This window comes from Cetorhinus maximus, chromosome 17 (assembly GCF_964194155.1).
Source record: "Cetorhinus maximus chromosome 17, sCetMax3.hap1.1, whole genome shotgun sequence".
Taxonomy (NCBI): Eukaryota; Metazoa; Chordata; class Chondrichthyes; order Lamniformes; family Cetorhinidae; genus Cetorhinus; species Cetorhinus maximus.
The window spans coordinates 24,906,215-24,925,563 of record NC_135895.1 but is presented as its reverse complement, the minus strand read 5'-3'; the positions used below and the strand labels follow the sequence as shown (position 1 = coordinate 24,925,563).

Genomic DNA, 19,349 nt, shown 5'->3' with positions numbered 1-19,349 from the left:
TTGTCGGAGCTCCTCTATTTTGGTACGGTATGGGAGGAAATGGGTTAATTGCCAGGGACAATAAATTTGCTGATCTTGAAAAGGCATCTGATATTATAATCTCTATGAACAATGAGGGGAGAATCCTTACGTTGACCAGTGATGTTCACATCAAGCTTGACATAATTTTCTAGAAGTCCATTGCACCAAACAGAACTTGGTTCATCTTAAGATGGCTGGGCTGTCGCCAGTATTACAATCGAGGCACAACCTCATGTTCTGTTCTATTGGATGTGTCTAAAGAATGTTTCTGCGTAGAATTTCAAACAAACCTCCACATTAACTTAGCTATCAATCAGGGGCATGTCCCACAGAGTGATATGTCATGTAAACATGGAGGAGGCACCTGTAAAATACTAAGCAAATAGTATGTTATATTTGACAAAGACTTAAGTTCTTTTGATGTCTCCAATCTTTATGATGTACTTGTTTTGAACCATTAATCAAGGAACGCTTTGTACTTTGTACTTTGTGTATTTTCTCATTCTATCTATCTATCTATCCCTTCTGCCCCACCTGTCTACCTAGTCTATTCTACCTACCTATCTATTGTAGAATCATAGAATGGTTGCACAAAGAAGGACATTTGGTCCATCGAATCTGTGCTGGCTTTCTGAGGGAGCAACTTACCTAGGCCACTGCCCTGCCTTCTCCTTCCACATTCTTTCTTTTCAGTCAATAATCCAATACCCCCCTGAATTCTTTGATCAAACCTGCCTCAGATAGTGCATTTCAGATCCTAACCACTCGCTGTGTGAAAAAGCTTTTCCCTATGCCCCCACTGCCTCTTTTGCCAATTACCTTAAATCTGTGTCCTCTGGTTCTTGATTCTTCCACTGATGGGAACAGTTTCCTCCTATCTACTCTGTCCTGATCCCTCACATTTCTATCAAACCTCTACCAAATTTCTTCTCAACCTTCTTTACTGCAAGAACAGTCCCAACTTCTCCAATCTATCAAAGTAACTGAAGCTCCTCATCCCTGCAACTATTCTTGTGAATCTTTTCTGCATCCTCTTTAATGCCTTCACATGCTATTCTTCCTATACTTATCCTACCTCTCTCTTTTTCTCCACATCTCTCTCTCTCTCTCTCTTTATCATTCAACTTATGACCAAACTGGCACCAAATTGGCAGAGCAAATACTCTATGCACTATTCATGGCAGCCTAAGATCCAAGCACAGGGCCAGAGTTTCTTTGTTGGTTCAGGTCCAATTGCTGCTCCCACTGGGCCCACGAAAATAAAAAGTTACCATTTCTTGGGTCATTTTTCGAGTGGCCTGATGTAGTCCTTTTAAATTATACCATTTTAAAATAATTTATTGACTTGGATTCAACAATGGTATAGTGAGATTTGTTGAAATGTACTTAGCCTTTTTTAAAAAAAAGACTAATTTTCATGATGTGGGCATCATTTGTAATGCTAGCATTTATTATCCATCCTTAGTTGCCCTTAGAAAATGGTTGTGAGTTTCCTTCTTGAGCTGCTGCAACTGCAGCTATTTGATACAACCAAATGGCTTGCTAGGCCGAGCAGTTAAGAGTAACCATGTTGGTGTACAACTGGTAGGCCAGGTAAGGACAGCGATTTCCTTCTCTAAAGGACAGTAGCGACCAGTTGAATTTTTAAAAAGTTGTTCATGGGATGCAGGCGTCGCTGGCTGGGCCACCATTTATTGCCCATCCCTAATTGCCCTTGTTCAGAGGGCATTTGAGAGCCAACCACATTGCTGTGGGTCTGGAGGAGTCAAGGGCAGCAGATTTTCTTCCCTGGAGGACATTAGTGAACCAGATGGGTTTTTACAACAATAGTTTCATGGTCATCATCAGGCAATTAATCCCAGATTTTCATTGAATTCAAATTCTACCATCTGCCATAGCAGGATTCAAACCTAAGTCCCCAGAGCATTACCCTGGATCTCTGGATTACCAGTCCAGTGATGATACCACTATGCCACCACCTCCCCTTTTTACAGCAACCCAACCCAAATTTTTATTTAATGTTTTTTAAAGCTGAATTAAAATTCTTAAACCGCCCTGGTGCAGGATTTGAATTGCTGTACTCTGGATAATTAGTTCAGCAACGTAACCATGACACCACTATACCCTATATGACACCCATGGCAGGTGTTGCAAGTTTAAATGTGTTGCTGTGTTACTAAAATATGCCAAGATGTAGGGTTGACATGAGTCTTCATTCTACTTTGGCAGAATTGCACTGACTATTTAATGGACTCATTTTATTTTTAACCTTTGATGTTCAGGTACATCATCCAGCAGGGCCACAAGCTGGAAATTGGAGCACCGCGGCCCCCTGCTACCCTCACAAACGCAGTGTCCTGGAGATCAGAGGGTATCAAATACAGGAAGAATGAAGTGTTCATTGATCTGATCGAATCTGTCAATTTATTGGTGAGCAACAGTGACTGCAACAGTGGTGTCTTGCAGGCCATCTCAATCCTTAGTGAGCATTGTGCAGGGAGAGAAGAGAGAGCATTAACAACTGCCTGGAGTGTTGTACTAAACAGCATCCTTTTCTAATAAGGTTACCACTTATGTGGAATTGTAATATATCTGTTCGGTTTCTTCGTGAAAACATCTCAAACAACAATGCCACTGATCGTATGAATTGAATTTTAATTCCTTGGTAGCTAACTTCAGGCTCTGAAAATAAGCAGAGGAATCAAGAAGGTTATAATGAACCTTTATAAAACACTCATTCGGCCTTAACTGGAGCATTTTGTCCAATTCTGTGCACCACACTTTAGGAAGAATGGAAAAGTATTAGAGAGAATGCTGAAATGATTTACAAGAATGGTTCCATATCAGATCTCCTTTCAACCTTCTCTTCTCTAAGGAGAACAATGCCAGATTCTCCAATCTATTATGCAACTGAAGTCCCTCAGATTTGATAGAGGTATCAAAATCATGAAGGGTGTAGACAGAGTAGCTAGGAAGAAAGTATTCAGTTGGCGAAAGGATTGAGAACTAGAAGGCACTGAGATAAGAGTGAATGGCAAAAGAACCAATGGTGACATGAGGAAGTGGTTAGGATCTGAGATGGTCTGCCTGAGTGTGGTGGATACAGATTCAAATGTGGCTTTTATAAGGGAATTGGATAAGGACCTGAAGACAAGATAAATTGCAGGGCTAAAGGGAAAGGGGGAGGAAGTGGGACTGTCTGATTTACTCTTGCAGAGAGCCAACGGAAACATGATAGACTAAATGGCCCCTTCTGTGCTATAACTGTTCTCTGGTACCATGAATGTGTTAGGAAAAGGGATGTTCTATAAGCTGAAATATATTCATAAATAAAAATTGAACATTGAAGGGTTAAAGGATTTCTCCCAAACATCAAAAATGAAAAACAGTTACAAGCTAAACTAGATATGTACCAGAGAAAAATCTGATTGAGGAATGTTAAAAACTCTGGTGTGCTATAAATACCTTATTGGGTTCAGTGGCACCAGTCACTTGTCACGATCCCCATAGAGACTGTTAACATTTAATGAGAAATTCAAAATTCCTGTTATATATTGAAAGAATAATGCCACAAGAATCCATGGTTTAAACAAATGATTTTACTATACAAGAGTCAAAAAGCAAACACTACTAACTAAACACTATCTTAAGTTATCAATTATACTTTACACTCAAAAAATCAATAAACACAATCATTTGTACTTTAAAACTGAACCTTTCCCTTTCCACATTGGCTTGTGTGCACCCCCCCCCCCACCGAAAGTGCTTGGCAACTTATCACACTTTTCAAGGATCCTTCACTTCCTGGGAAGAAACCAAATTGACACAGTTTTCAGGAATTCACTTTGATTCTCCTCAGTGTTCCTTCTATCCTCCGAGGTATGAGCTTTCTTGGGGTCCTTCCACTAGTCTCCAACTAAGCAACCCTCCACCGCTCCTTAAGCACCTCACGATTGTGGACACTCCAGTTCAAGCGTGGGCTTCACTGCACTCAGGCTTACTGTGCCTCTACCTCAGAACTACCCTTGATTTCTGATAGCCCTTTTGCTGCTAGCCTACAGCTCTGAGCAGACACTCTTTCTGTCTCCTGAGTTCTGGGCTTACACCCACTAACTTAGGCGCCTTTAACTCAAACCCCTCTGGAAAAATCCAATAACATCTTCCCAGAATTCCCACCAAGGCGCCACCCATCACTCATCTCTCTGGCAACAGTGGTTAGTTGAGAAGTTCGATAGCTATTTACCTTAATTAACTTGTTAGCTTCAAAACCAGACCCCTTGATCCCGAGTCTACATGAATAATTTAAATTTCTAATGAAGTCAGGGCAATTCTCCACAGACTTACTGTCTGCAGCTAAATAAAGACCACCTGCTGTATGGCTTTTAGACTCCTAGCTCTGACCTCATAAGTAACTCCCGCTACTTGAGGTGTTCCGGCAATTTCTAAAGTCCAGCAGTTTAATTACCTTGCTCATACAAATTTAATATTCCCAAAATTAAAAGTTACCTCTAAAATATTAATATGAACCATAAACTGGGGTATAAAAACAATTGCAGTTTTGGCTCCAATTTTAGAAAGTACTTTGAGGCTCTAGAGAAGGTAGCATTCAGATTCATCAGGATGTTGCCAGGTATGGGGATATACAAATACAAAGTAAGTTAGTCCTGGAGTAGGAACAGGCCAGTAAGCTTTCTTGGAAGGTACTTCAACTGCACAGCATTTCTCATAGGACAGGGTGGGTTTAAATGTGTGTGTGAGTGTGGGTGTGCGCGGTGATCCTACTTTCTCCATACTGTATAGTACCTGTCTCATCATATTCTGTTTCCCCAGGTGAGTGCAAACGGCAGTGTCCTGAAAAGTGAGATCATTGGAAATGTGAAGCTGAAGGTCATACTGTCAGGAATGCCAGAACTACGACTTGGACTTAATGATAAGGTTCTGTTCGAGATCTCTGGACGTAAGTAAATGTGGAGCAATCAACAGCAAACCCATTCATTTTAAGCTCTGCTCTGCATGAAATATAAAAGTGAAAATATTGATGGAGACTTGTTATGATATGGCAGATGGTAATTGCCAGAATGACCAAGTCCCGAAGGGAATCTTGGCCAAGTTATCACAATGACTTTGCAATTTGTATTTAGTACGAGAAGGTATGTGCACTGAAGTCAGAAGTAAAGAGTCCACTACCACCTTTGGAGATTTTAATGTTGTTAACATTTATTAACAAAAGAAAAGAAAACTTAAACACACAAGATTGCAGTTACGCAATTAAATTTAGTCTTACAACATTTCCCAAAAGATTTCTACTAAACTAGACTCCCAAATAAACACCCTTTTTCTGGCAACAGTCCAAAAAGTTTCTTAATCTATAAATTATGCAGTAATATTACCACAAGGTGCCCACTGTTTCTGTAAGGAGGTATTTCACAGCTTCTCTCTCCCTCACTCGACAATGCAACTCCAAGGCTTTTAACAAAACCTTGCTTTCTGGAACAAGCAGACGCTTCTCTGGGGTGGCTAGAGGTTGCTTTTTCGCAAAGTGTTTTACACAGTCTATCTTTCAAGATCTCACATGGCCACTCACACACAGCTTTCAATCTTTCCTTAAATATATTTCTCCCCTTTGATCTCTAAATCCCATTGTTTCAACCTTACTTTGGAAGTTACTTTTCCCAGAATATAAAAATCTTTCATGTTGTCCTTATGGCCAGCACTTTTGGGAAAAATAAACTTAACAACTTTGCCTTATTTATCAACGATTTTGCCAGTTGTAAAACATTCAGTCATGTCCCTTTGAAATTCAAACAGCTAACAATTCACTTCTCACTTATCTCCTAATGTAAATTCCCATTCATACTTAACTACTGGGACCTCACCTTAGCTCACCCACCTCCATTTCAAAGTGCCTGTTTTTACCCCAATCCCTTTGATGATTTTAACCTTGTAGTCTGACTGTCTTCAGTTTAATTAAATTATTCACACACACACACAAACATGCACACACAGTCCCCATAAGCCTGCATCAGTCTCCCACTGTAATATTAGGAAAACCTATTCCCTTTACAGACTGTGTGATGCTGTGGACTTGAACATTATACAATGGCCACATCACTGTAACTCAAGCCCAAAGATACCCCAGACTGATTTAATAATGCCCTTTAAACATAGAATGATTTATATCACTGAAGGAGGCCATTCAGCCCATCATGTCCATGCTCTCTCTTCCCCTCCCTCCCTGATAATAAGATGACCAGTAGGGGAAATGGAAATGTTACATCATGCAGTCACAGATGCTCTTCTCAGGTGGGGGTTGAGTGATTTTAGGACCGTGCAGATGGAACTTTCTATGAATCTAACTCATGCCATACCTGAGTAGAGAGAGTTTGAAGCTGGGCACAGAGAACAGAAAAAAGAACCAATGCTCATTCCACAGCAGTGACATTTTTGTGAAACCAAGTTCATTTCCTGATTAGTGTAAAGCATAGATTGTGTGACCATCTGTCAAATGTTGGCACTGTTTGTAAATGTGACTAGAGTCAGGTGAGTTTTTACCTTCTGACAAATACAAGCATTGCATGATGGTTCCTTATTGACCAGCAAGAAAGGTTTGCAATGGACCTGTCGCATTTTGACTTCAGACAACAGCTCATTTGGAAAATGCTGGGCAGGAAGGCAAAGGACATTCTGGAAACAATGAAACATGTCTTAGAATGGGAACTGCCACTAAGATTAGGCGGGCAAATAAGTAATGGGTTTTAATTATTGCCGTTCTAGATGACAAAGATTAGAATGTGTAGGATTCTGAATTGGGGAAATTTGAGTTTTGTGTACTTTTCAGCTCGTTTCACTCCCTCTCCATTTCTAGGTTGCTACTCTCTGCGCTGGCGACATTTCAACTGAGCACCACTTGTGTCTCCCTCTTTGTGACTGAAATGATCTCTCTTCTCCGTGTAGACTCTGCCCTAAATGGTGATAATGTGCAAGCAGCAGATGTTAAAAACAATTTACACATTGCTGTGCAAAATCTTGGATGTTGCCTTCAGCAATCTCTCAGGATGGAGGTTGGCCACTTGTCTTTGAAAATGTTTGTATAATTCACAGGTCACTAGAGGAAAAACAAAATAGTGTATATAGTTAACTCTGTTTCTCTCTCCGCAGATGCTGCCAGACCTGCTGAGTTCTTCCAGCACTTTCAGATCTCCAGCATCCGCAGTGTATTGCTTTTATTTCACTGTATATTGGGTGTGTGAAGTGTAGAGGTGCTAACATTCCAGTGCTTATTTACTTTAGCTTTTAGTTCATTTTTACACTGCTGGTGCCATATTTATGAACAGTTCTGGTGTCATAATCTCCTGATGTTTCGGTCTCTCAAAACCTGCAGCAATCCCATAGTAAACTAAGTGAAGCAATTCTCCAAAGCTGGTCACCAAGTACACTGGTCTTAAGGAATTCAGCAGGTTTATTTTTTGAAATACCATCAGCTACACTGGATACGCATGTTGAAAGCCAACAGCTCTTAGCACAATTTTGGATGTGCATTGAAGGCTGCGCAACAAATTTTGGGAGTAAAACAATTTTGACATGTTGGATCCCAGTAGCTGCCTTTAGCGGGATCAGGAAAAGCTGGGAGAGGGAAGTTTTGCAGCACGGGGATGCTGGATCACTGAACATCCTCCACTCCCTCTGTTCCAATATTAGGTGACCCCACCCCCGCCTTTGGAATTTTCACCCTCCGAGACACTTCACCTTGTAAAGACTGCACCTCAGCTACACTTCTAACTGTCCGTCTGTTTCGTTTAACATAAGGGGACAAGACCAAATCCGTGGAACTGGAGGATGTAAAGTTTCACCAGTGTGTGCGCCTGTCTCGTTTTGAAAACGATCGAACCATTTCCTTCATCCCCCCAGATGGAGAGTTTGAACTCATGTCTTACCGGCTGTATACTCAGGTATGTTTGATGTTCACAAGCCAAGCCGGTAAATGTAAAGTCATGTCTGTGACATGTTCACATGTAGCACTGATAAATGTACACTCCGTCATGTGGCGCACCGCCACCTCGCGCAGAGAAATTCATTTAAGTGCTTTGCAATAGGTGAAGAATACATTTTGGATACAACATCTTGACTAGAGCCTGCTGTGGCATTTTAAAACAAACCAGCACATGTAGAGCAGAGAAGAATTGAGGCTGCAGAGTTGTGGCTTTTGAGGCAAATAATGAAGATATCTTGGACAAGTCACATTACTAATGAAAAGGTGCTAGTAAAATCTGAGAGCAAAAGAACTCTGCTGACCAAGATCAGTTTCGAATTTCCTGGGCACGTAATAAGAAATCATGATTTAGAAAGTCTGATGCTGATGGGAAAGATCGATGGTAAAAGAGGTGGACAAAGAACAAACTTTCTAAAGAGCCTTGCAAACTGGATGAATGTATCATGGACGAAGAAGATCCAAACTCTGTATGAGATGCTTGTACTTTTGGAGCGGAAAATCACTGTACTAAGATAGTCAAAATGTGCCTATGTTCATACCATTTCTTTATTGAATAGTATTGTTAAAAGTCAGTGATCCACTGGCTCATTTCTATCATTGTAAAGCATTACATGCACACTGATTGAGGCATGGCGCTATTTTGCAGGTAAAACCCTTGTTCTGGATTGAGTCAGTGATTGAGAAATACTCACATAGCCGAGTGGAAATTATGGTTAAGGTAAGACTGAGACTGCGATGGAGATCCAAACATTTTAATCCAGGATTCCTGAATCTCCCTGTGTAAGTTATGAGTATGCTTCTGCCCTGCAACTCACAGGGTTCTGCTGGCCCATAGGATGTAGAACCCTCTATCTACATCATCTATCATCTCAGAGAATATTTTTCTTTTTCTAGCTTCCTATCCTTCCACTCTTCACTCTCAGATTGCATTCCCAGATACCAGAAGTCCTGTGGTACCTGATCCAAATAGCCATTTTCCGTGTGCTAGGTGAGACTGTGAAGGCTGGTAGGTTTTATATGTTTCTTCCTTCCCTGGTAATGGGTAGCCTTGTGACTAAGCCCAATCCAGTGCTCAGCTGATGGCTGCACATGCAGTTCCCAGCAGTGTAAAACAAGGATGACCTCTCCCTTCTGACACCTTGTTCCCAGACATGGGATGTTCAGGCCAATTCTAAGTATTATTTTCCTGGGTTTACTGGCTAAAAAATACCTGAGAAATGGAAAATTGTGATGATAATCAATTACCCTTTGCCCTTCCCAACCATTTAGACGATAAAGTCGTCATCCATGTTTTCTACCGCAAATTGGTCATCTAACCTAACTTGGTTCACTCCTCAGACCCTTTAACACTACTTTTCACGCAACTATCCCATTTTTGAAGAAAAATAGCACCATTGAAAATAGTCAAAGTGCCACCCTCAGAAAACCTAAGGCTATGGCAGTTAATTTATTATTTTTAAAATTTAAAACAACAGATCATGGCACAAAACATTCAGGCATCTGTTGATAAAACATTCAGGCATGTGTTGATAAGTGCCAAGTGACATTCATGCCACGCAAGTGCCAGACAATGAACATCCCCAACAAAAGAGAATCTAACCAACGCCCCCTGACATTCAATGGCATTATCATTGCTGATTTCCCCACTGTCAACATCCTGAGGGTTACCATTGACCAGAGACTGAACTGGAACAGCCATATAAATACTGTGGCTGCCAGAGCAGGTCAGAGGCTGGGAGTTCTGAGGTGAGTAGCTCACTTCCTGACTCCCCAAAGCCTGTCCACTATCTACAAGGCACAAGTCAGGAGTGTGATGGATACTCCCCACTTGCCTGGATGAGTGCAGCTCCAACAACATTCAAGAAGCTCAACACCACCCAGGACAAAGCAGACAGACCACTTGATTGGCACCCCAACCACCAAATTAAACATTCGCTCCCTCTACCACTGATGCACAGTGGAAGCAGTGTGTACCAGCTACAGCAGGAACTCACCAAGGCTCCTTTGCCATCACCTTCCAAAGCCACAACCTCTACCACCTAGAAGGACAAGGGCAGCAGATACATGGGAACACTACCACCTATCACTCACCATCCTGATTTGGAATTAAATCGCTGTTCTTTCACTGTCGCTGGGTCAAAATCCTGGAATTCTCTCTCTAACAGCACTATGGGTGTACCTACACCACCTGGACCGCAGTGGTTCAAGAAGGCAGCTCACCACCACCTTCAGATGGGCAAGTAGGGATGGGCAATATATATTGTCCTAGTCAGCAACACCCACATCCCATGAAAGAATTTTTAAAAAAGATTTGGTACAAGAGGTAGAATTGGAAATGATAAGCTTGACCAAAGTGCACAGGAACAATTTGCATTTATATGGTGCCTTTAACAGTGTCAAATGCCGCAAGGAGCTTCATAGAAGCATGATGAAAACTGAGTCACATGAGGAAATATAAGGCAGATGACCAAAAATGCTTGTCAAAGAGGTAGGTTTTAATGCGTGTCTTAAAGGAGGAAAGAGGGGCAGAGAGGTGTAGGGAGGGTATTCCAGAACTAAGGGCCTTGGCAGCTGATGGTTATAGCCACCAATAATGGAGTGATTAAAATCAAAGCAGCTATCTCAGAGGGTTTTGGGGCTGGAGATGATATGGAGGGGCAGGGCCATGGAGAGACTTCAAAACAAGAGTGAGAATTATAAAATCGAGGTGTTGGTTAACTGGAATCAAAAGTAGGTCAACAATCAGAAGAATGATGGATGAATGGGGTTACAACAGCAGATAAACCGATGCACAGGTGGTGTCGGTCAATGATATTGAGCTGGAATTAGGCGGACTTAGCGATGGTACGAATATGTGGTCGAAAGTTCATCTCAGATTCAAATACGATACCTAGGTTGCAAAAAAATTGGATCAGCCTCAGAGAGAGCGTTGGAGTCAGTGGCTAGGGAATGGTGTTTGTGACAGGGACAAAAGACAATGGTTTTCCCAATATTCAGTCAGAGGAAATTTCTAACCGTGTAGTATTGGATATCCTCTAAGCTGCCTGACAATTTAGAGACACTGAAGGGGCTGGGGATGGAAGTGGTGGTGAGGCAGAGTTGGGTGTTGTCAAAGGACATGTGGAAAATGAGGCTGTGTTTTTGGATGATGTTGCTGAAAGGCAGCATTTAGATAAGAAATAGGAGAGGGTCAAAGGAGAGATCCCTGCGGGACACCAGAGAAAACGCTGAGGGAATGGCGAGAGAGGTCAATGCAGCAAGATTCTCTGACCATGATTAGATGGGTAAGAATGGAATCGGGTGAGAACAGTCCCAACAGAGATATCGAGGAGGTTGGTGTGGTCAACTATATCAAAGGCTGCAGACAGTTCAAGGAGGATGAGAGGGGAAGTTTACTTTTGTCACAGTCACATAGGATGTCATTTGTACCTTTGATATGAGCTGTTTCAGTACTGTTGGCAGGGGTGGAAGCCTGATTGGAGGGATTCAAATACCGAGTTCCGGAAAAGATGGGCATGGATTTGAGGGGCGACAACATGTTCATTGACTTTGGAAAAGAAATGGATGTTGGAGATGGGATGGTCGTTTGCAAGGCCGGTGGGCTCAAAGATGTTTTTTTGAGGAGGGGGTGATGACAGCAGACGTAAAGGAGATAGGGACAACACCTGAAGAGGCAGGACTGTTCATGGGAACTAGGAAGGGAAGCTGGGTGGTTAGCAGTTTAGTGGGAATAGGGACAAGTGAGCTGGAATTGGATTTCAGGAACAAGTTGAGCTTGGAGAGGGCATGACGGGAGTTGGGAGAGAAACTAGAGAAAGATACAAATTCAGGGCTAGGGCAGGAGGGACTTTAGAGGAAGTTTGGCTCCATAGGCTAAGGGAAAAGAATAAAGTGGCAGAGGAAGCTGATTGGATATTCTCAATTTTTATGACAAAGCAATCCATGAGCTCTTTGCATTTGTTGTTGGGGGTGATGGGGGAAGAGTCTGGTGTAAGGAGAGAGGTTTAGGAAGGTGGACTGAAGTAGAGAAAAGAAGCCGGGGGTTAATTTGTATTCCAGGATGATCCAGGAATATGATGGACTAGAGCCACACCAAGTACTGCCAATGTGATCCAGCCAGATCTGGAGGTGAATGACTGTCAAATCAGACTTAGTTACACTTGGAATGCAGCATACCCGTAGGGAAAATTACAATTAACTATTCCTGTCCTACGACATTTTAAAAAAATTTGCCTTGGTGCCTGTTGTCTTTTGTGGAGATGGAGGTAGAGGAAGGAGATAGTCAGGAATGAAACGTGTGTCTATGTGTGCGTGTGTGTGCATGTGAGTCTGTGTGCGTGTGAATCTGTGCGTGTGAGTCCGTGTGCGTGTGAGTCTGTGTGCATGTGAGTCTGTGTGCGTGAGTCTGTGTGCGTGTGAGTCTGTGTGCGTGTGTGTGTGTGCGCGTGTGAGTCTGTGTGCGTGAGTCTGTGTGCATGTGTGTGTGTGCGCGTGTGAGTCTGTGTGCGTGTGAGTCTGTGTGCGTGTGTGTGTGTGCGTGTGTGAGTCTGTGTGTGTGTGAGTCTGTGTGCGTGTGAGTCTGTGTGCGTGTGAGTCTGTGTGTGTATGTGTGAGTCTGTGTCTGAGCGTGTGTCTGTGCACGTGTGAGTCTGTGTGCGTGTGAGTCTGTGTGCGTGTGAGTCTGTGTGCATGTGTGTCTGTGTGCGTGTGTGTCTGTGCGTGTGAGTCTGTGTACGTGTGAGTCTGTGTGTACGTGTGAGTCTGTGTGCGTGTGAGTCTGTGTGCGTGTGTCTGTGTGTCTGTGTACGTGTGAGTCTGTGTGTGTACGTGTGCGTGTGAGTCTGTGTGCGTGTGTGTACGTGTGCGTGTGAGTCTGTGTGCGTGTGAGTCTGTGTGCGTGTGAGTCTGTGCGCGTGTGAGTCTGTGTGCGTGTGAGTCTGTGTGCGTGAGTCTGTGTGCGTGTGAGTCTGTGCGTGTGTGTGTCTGTGTGCGTGTGAGTCTGCGTGCATGTGAGTCTGTGTGTGTGAGAATCTGTGTGTGTGAGAATCTGTGGGGAGGATTTTCCCCTCGTCGGGCGGGCATGGCAGGTGGACCCGGGAACGGCCGCGCAACAGCTCACCGCCCGCGATCGGGCCCTGACCACAAATTTCACGCTGGCTGGCCAATTAACGCGAAACAAATGCTGAAGTCTGCGCATGCATGGCGGATGCGCTCAGTGAAAGCTCCCTGAAGGCACAGTGCTGCCTCAGGGAACTGAAGATTTTTAACATTAAAAATAAAGATTTGAAATTAAGGTAAACATGGCTCTGTCACATGAGCAGGGACATGTTAAAAATGAGTTTTAATGAACACCGGAAACCTCATCCTGCCCCGTGGATGAGGTTTCCTCAAAAATGCAGAAGCCGCTTGGCCAATTCACCCACCCACCCAATGTAAGGTTGGACAGTCAGGGAAAAAATTCACTTTAATTAATTTATTAATGGGTTTAACAGCCTTCTTTATTGTCTGCGGGTGCGCTGCTGACTCCCACGCGCGCCCACCAACCAAAATATTGCGCGAATGCGCGATGACATCAGGATGTTCATGCATGTCAGGCTTGCACTCAATGCCGAGCTGAAAACCCAGTCCTAGGTGGAATTTTCCATGCCCGCTGGCATCGGGTGTGAGTGGACAATATGGCAAGAAGGCCAAAACCAGTTTGCGATCATCCCCTCAGCCTGTCGATGGCGGACCACGTTTCCCACCATCGGATGTTGGGAACCTCATTGTAATACATCTGCATATCATTATAAGGCTAGCCCGCCAGACTAATCCCCCCCCCCACACTGGATCGTCCACCCTTGAAGGCGCGACTGCACACTGATTCACAACTGTGTCTCACAACAACATATTTAAGGCGTGCACTTGGTGGGCTGCATTTCACTCAGGGCTTCAAGGTTTATTTGTTCACCTTGCTTTGGGCAGCACTCGCAGTCATCAGCACCAGGCTTCATAGAGAGCAACACATCACTTCTAGGGGGGTTCACGGGCAGGTCTCTACCTACCAAACCAGCTGTAAGGCTTTGTACAAGCTGCAGGGCTAGAGCTTGCTTGGGGAAGGGGTAGAAGTGGCCTCACCCAAGGGAAGGGGCTGCAGGACGAGGGCTGTGCTGGGGAAGGAGGGTATCCCAGGGTTTGTCTGGAGGCACAGGTTGACCTGTGCAAGTGGCCTCAAGATGGTGAGGGCTGAGGAGGCAGTCTCCAGAGGAGATAAGGCCAGATGGAGATGTGAGGCTGCATGTGAAAGAATGAGTAGTGATATCCCTTGAGCTGGCAGTGAGTGAGATGCCAGTGAATGTGTGATGGCCTTGCGAGTGTGTGAGTTTAGAGTGATGAGGCAGTTGCCATATTCTGGCTGCATGGATGAGATCATTTATCCTCTATCTGCATTGGATGGCCAACCTCTCTACTGCAGCATTGGCACTGATCAACACTGCCAACACCTACCAAGCTGGAGTGGCAATGTTGCTACCCCTCCTGCGGCCAGAGTGGGAGTAGAGGTCATCATGGCAGGCCTCTACAGAGTCCAAAAGGCGCTTGAGGGACATGTCAGTAAACCTGGGGGCTGCAGTATTCTTGCCTTTCGGGGCCATGTCTTATTTGCAGCAGTCTTGGGCTGGAAGCGCTGAGAGGTGTGCGTGCAGCTGTACTTTAAATGTGGCGCCCAGCGTGATGAAGTGGTGAGGTGACGGTGTGGTGGGTGAATCAGAGCCCACCCAGCATCGAAACGGCGTGTTCCCCAGGAATGTATAATTAATGCAGCGGGATTGGGACAATATGGGGTGAGAAGCCGCAATTGTGGCTGGTGGGTAAAAAGTCGTTTTTCCCGCGCACACGCGCACCACCGCATTTAGTGCAAACCTGGGATGATTCCAGCCTCTCTGGGTGAGTCTGTGTGTGTGTGTGAGAGCCTGTGCATGAGCGTATGCATGTGGATGTTAATCCTTTATCTTTTTATTGCTAATGTACATAAGTCATATTTATCTATCTAATTGTTTACTTGTTACCTTAATTTCATAACTCAGAGTTTTCTACCTACTCAAATTCAGGCTAAGAGTCAATTTAAACACCGCTCTACAGCGAACAATATTGAGATTTTTGTACCAGTTCCCAGTGATGCTGATTCACCGAAGTTCAAGACCAGTACAGGCAGTGCAAAATGGCTGCCAGAAAAGAATGTTGTCCTCTGGTCGATCAAGTCTTTCCCTGTGAGTAATGCCGAAAGTTCACAGTATTAATAATAGAGTGGTACAGCCTATCAGGAGTCAGACTTGTGCTTACATAAAGTATTGGAATACTCTTGCTTTAATGCCCTCCATGACATGGTAGGCTGCAGTCTGCTGCCACCATATATGTTGAGGATCTCGATGTAGAACTCAAAGGACTTGTCTTTATGCTTTCTATTCTAAGTAAAATATTGAGACTGACGAGGGTTCTGGTCGAACACAAGTATCTGAAGTTTATTACTAGCAACAAGTATATGCAGCCCTGCGCAGGCCTTGATCTGGCCTGGGTCCTAACAGTTACATAGGCTGATCACATGACTTATATGCCTGACTCCTAAGATGTACATAGAGTTTTGCTGATGCAGGGTCACAGGCAGTAATGAGTATCTGCAATACACCAGCCTCTCACGCAGTGATGTCACTGTGCAGCTTCTTAAAGATATATCTCATTGTCCGCATTGGCATGCATACAATATCACAACACTCCGCCATGGCAAATTTGGTGCCGAGGGGCGTTTAATTGGACGGGTGGGGGATGGGAGCCTGTCGCCTTTCTGCCTCCATGGCGATTAAGTCCATGGCAGGAAGGCCTGTGGACAGCCTCACTGCCCCATTGCCAATTGTGGCCCTTAAGTGGGCAGTTAATTTAAGGGCCTCTTCCTGCCATCGCTGGTATTAACCCAGCAGCGGGGGTGGGGAGGGCTTGCCACGCAGGGAGCACAACAAGCAAACCCATGCGGGGTTGTTTGCTGGATCCCAGGTGTGGTGGGGTGGGGGGTGTTGGGGGGGTGGGTGGGGGTCCCTGATCGAGGGACCTGACATTGGAAAAGGGGCAGCCCGCTGAGAGTCAACCCCTGCTGATCCCCCTATCCAAACTTTCCCCCACCCTGCAACCACCCCGTCCAGCCATTATTCACCCGTGGACTGGGTTCCAGCTACAATCCTAGGCCATGGGTGGGTGTCTTGCCGGCAGCAGCCACTGCCTCCCCTGTGCTGCTGCCATTCAATACCGCTGCCAGCCTCTGACTGACCGGCAGCTCTCAACGGGTACGATTTGCACCACTGGGGTCCTTGATCCCAAGGGAAGACCTGTTGCTGGCCTGTCAAGTGCCTGAGTGGCACTTAATTTGACAGGCTTTCCCAAAAATAAGCGACACAGGGCTCCTTCCAGATCTTCAGCCAGTGGGTGAGACCCCACCCCCATCGCCTTCATTAAACCCTGCCCCTTTTTCTAAGATTGGGAAAAGAGGGACAATTAAACATTCTCCCGGAGAGACCTTATCAAAGTCCGTAGCTTGCTAAGGCTTTGTGATAACTGTTCAAAAGCCCCTTCGGCCCAAATAAAGTAAAATAAAGAAAGTAATAAGGTGAACATAATTTAAATAAGCTAGTTTATTCTTTTCATGTGGAATAAATTTTATTTCATTTAAGTGGAATTTGAAACTTACTCCAAATTTCTTGGCACCACTATAGACCTTGCACCTCTTCTAGCACTTTATTGCAAGGCTCTCTCGTTTCTTGCTTGTGGCCATCTCCTGTTTTCGTTCTTTGCAGGGTGGCAAGGAGTACTTGATGCGGGCTCACTTTGGCCTCCCAAGTGTTGAGAGTGAGGAGCAGGAGGGGAAGCCGCCCATCACTGTCAAGTTTGAAATTCCATATTTCACTGTCTCTGGAATTCAGGTCAGCACTTATTAAAAGGGGAAGTCTGAAATATTCACTCTTATGTTTAACCTTTTGTTTCCTGGTTCTTTTCGAAGAGAACGTGATTGCTTTGGAATAAAAAAAGCTTCATCTAGACTAGTTGGTGATAACATTTAGAGCAGTACGGTTTAGTCAAGTCCAATGTAGACTATTTATATGTGCATTTGTATCAATTTATACAGACAAAACACACACACACACACACACACACACACACACATGTACGCTCATATATTGCTTAGTCAATACAAGCCTAGTGCACTGGACAGCAAACTACCTGTTCATCATAACTGTTATTAACATCTGTATACCAGCAGTGTTTGATGAATGTGTAACTGTCCTATGGAAGGCCCGAAGATCGACGATGTCAATCACTCCAAAAACTGCAAAACTAGGTCCACTAGCACAGTACTAAGGACATGCTGCCATACATGCTCTAGGTTTATCTTGATCTGTTAAACAGATGTTGTGATGGGTATTTTAAGTCAATACATTGGGAAAGATGTGAAACCAGCTGCTGACTATGTCTCTGTTGTTTCACAGTATTGTAGAAAGTTAAGATCTAGCTCTATCTTAATCCAGTCCAGTCAGTATAGACACACACACACACACACACATACATGGGCTAGCCCCATCCAACTTAATCTATTTCATTGAATCCAGTCTAGTCCTCTTAATTATTATCTGCTTCAGGACAGTCTGATGGATTCCAGTTCAGAACAAATTATTCTAACCTTGTCGAGGTCACACTTCCATCTTATGATGTAATTTTTGACACCACCCAGTACTTGATACCCAAGGCAGCAGTGAGATTCTTCACAATAACTTCAGCAAAACACAATGAGGCAGAAAGGAATAAATGTTATGTTTTTGGGACAAGATGAAAAGGGATGGGGAGGAAGGCTCATGCAGAGCATAAACAACAGCTCATTTGGGCAGAATGGCCAGATTCTGTCCTATACATCCTATATTTTTTTTAAAGTCTTAATTATTACAAAACAGGATTCTCCATCTCCTGCTCACACTGACCTTTTTTTTTTAGCAAAGTTATCAATAGAATTAATGTCAAACCCCCACGCGCATATGGATTATTACCCCTCACTGAATGGGCAGGGAGAGGGTCGAGAGGGTCTAGTGCTGTGCAAGTCTTGTTCTCAAGAGGTGGCACAATTCATTATAACATTTAAATCAGGCTTCCCAGTGCAGGGAAACCCAGCAGCAAAATAGAGACAGAAGCTGTCGGAACAAACAGCTAAGTGTTTTTATAGAGCTGCTTGCAATCTTGGAATAGCAGGTTTTCTCTCCCCGTCCCCTCGAGCAAACTTTCTGCTGGTCGCAGCCTACAGCCTGTTCTCATTATTGCAATCGGCTGACTTCCCACCGCCCTCCCCTACATCCACCCCCCCACCAAATCCTGATCTTTCACTCCCTCCTGATGGCAGCACTCCTCCTATTGTCCCATCCACCTAGCCCTGATCTTTTCCGATTTTCAGACACCAACCCATTTGATTTCTTCTACCCGGCGGGTCTCCCTCCCACCGCCCCTACCCCCTGCAACCCCCACTGGCATCTCCATCAATTCCCCCAGCCCCCTCTACCCACAACCCCCTCCCCAGGTCTCAACTCCCCACCCCACCATAAGGCCACTCACACTTACCTGGTCTTGCACTCTGGGATTCTGGAGACTGCTTGTAGTCCCAATCCTGGCCACTACTGCCACTGGCGCTGTTGGGACTACAGAGCTGCTCATCAATCTGATTGGCCGACAGCTCCCTGAGGCAGGACTCCTACCTCAGTGAGGGGTAAGTCCCATCTCCAACCAACACACCTCAGAGCGTTAAATGGCGGTGGAGCTTCTGTCATTGGCGGGAATGCGGGAGACTTCGCCATCCGAAAAATCCTGCCCTATGACTGCCGTGTGACTGTGATATCCATCAGCAATCAGCGCTGGTAGCTGTTTGCCACAGCTGAAATTCTGTTTTTCCTAGCACAATTCAGGCACATTTGTTTCGTTTTTGTTCACAGTGGTCCAGCAGAGAAATGCATTGAAAATAAAATGACAATGAGAGTTGGCCAGATCCAAAGATGTTTTGTAAAATTCACTATAAAGGGTGTGTAAAACTCATTTTTGTTTTAAACTAGGTGCGCTACCTGAAAATCATTGAGAAGAGTGGCTATCAAGCTCTCCCCTGGGTTCGTTACATTACTCAGAGTGGAGGTAAGCAATTGGGTGTGAAAAAAAAATCCACTTTATTATTATTTAATTTCTTTTTATAATTTTACTGTTAGTTTTAGCTCCAACATTTTTATAAAAACAAACAGATGTATTCAAAGAAAATGGGTTTAAAAAAAAATCACAAAATTTGTTTGAT

At 44.2% G+C, this 19,349-nt stretch overlaps 1 protein-coding gene across 1 annotated transcript in view; it reads left to right on the top strand.

Annotated features, from left to right (window-relative positions):
- LOC144692250 (AP-1 complex subunit mu-1-like) overlaps positions 1–19,349 on the top strand; it is a 46,650-nt gene that overhangs the window by 24,231 nt on the left and 3,070 nt on the right. The window contains exons 5-11 of the mRNA XM_078560847.1: positions 2,304–2,451; positions 4,852–4,978; positions 7,828–7,970; positions 8,658–8,729; positions 15,100–15,258; positions 16,831–16,956; positions 19,120–19,195. Of these exons, the coding sequence (XP_078416973.1) occupies positions 2,304–2,451; positions 4,852–4,978; positions 7,828–7,970; positions 8,658–8,729; positions 15,100–15,258; positions 16,831–16,956; positions 19,120–19,195 (851 nt within the window). The remainder of the gene's footprint in view (positions 1–2,303; positions 2,452–4,851; positions 4,979–7,827; positions 7,971–8,657; positions 8,730–15,099; positions 15,259–16,830; positions 16,957–19,119; positions 19,196–19,349) is intronic.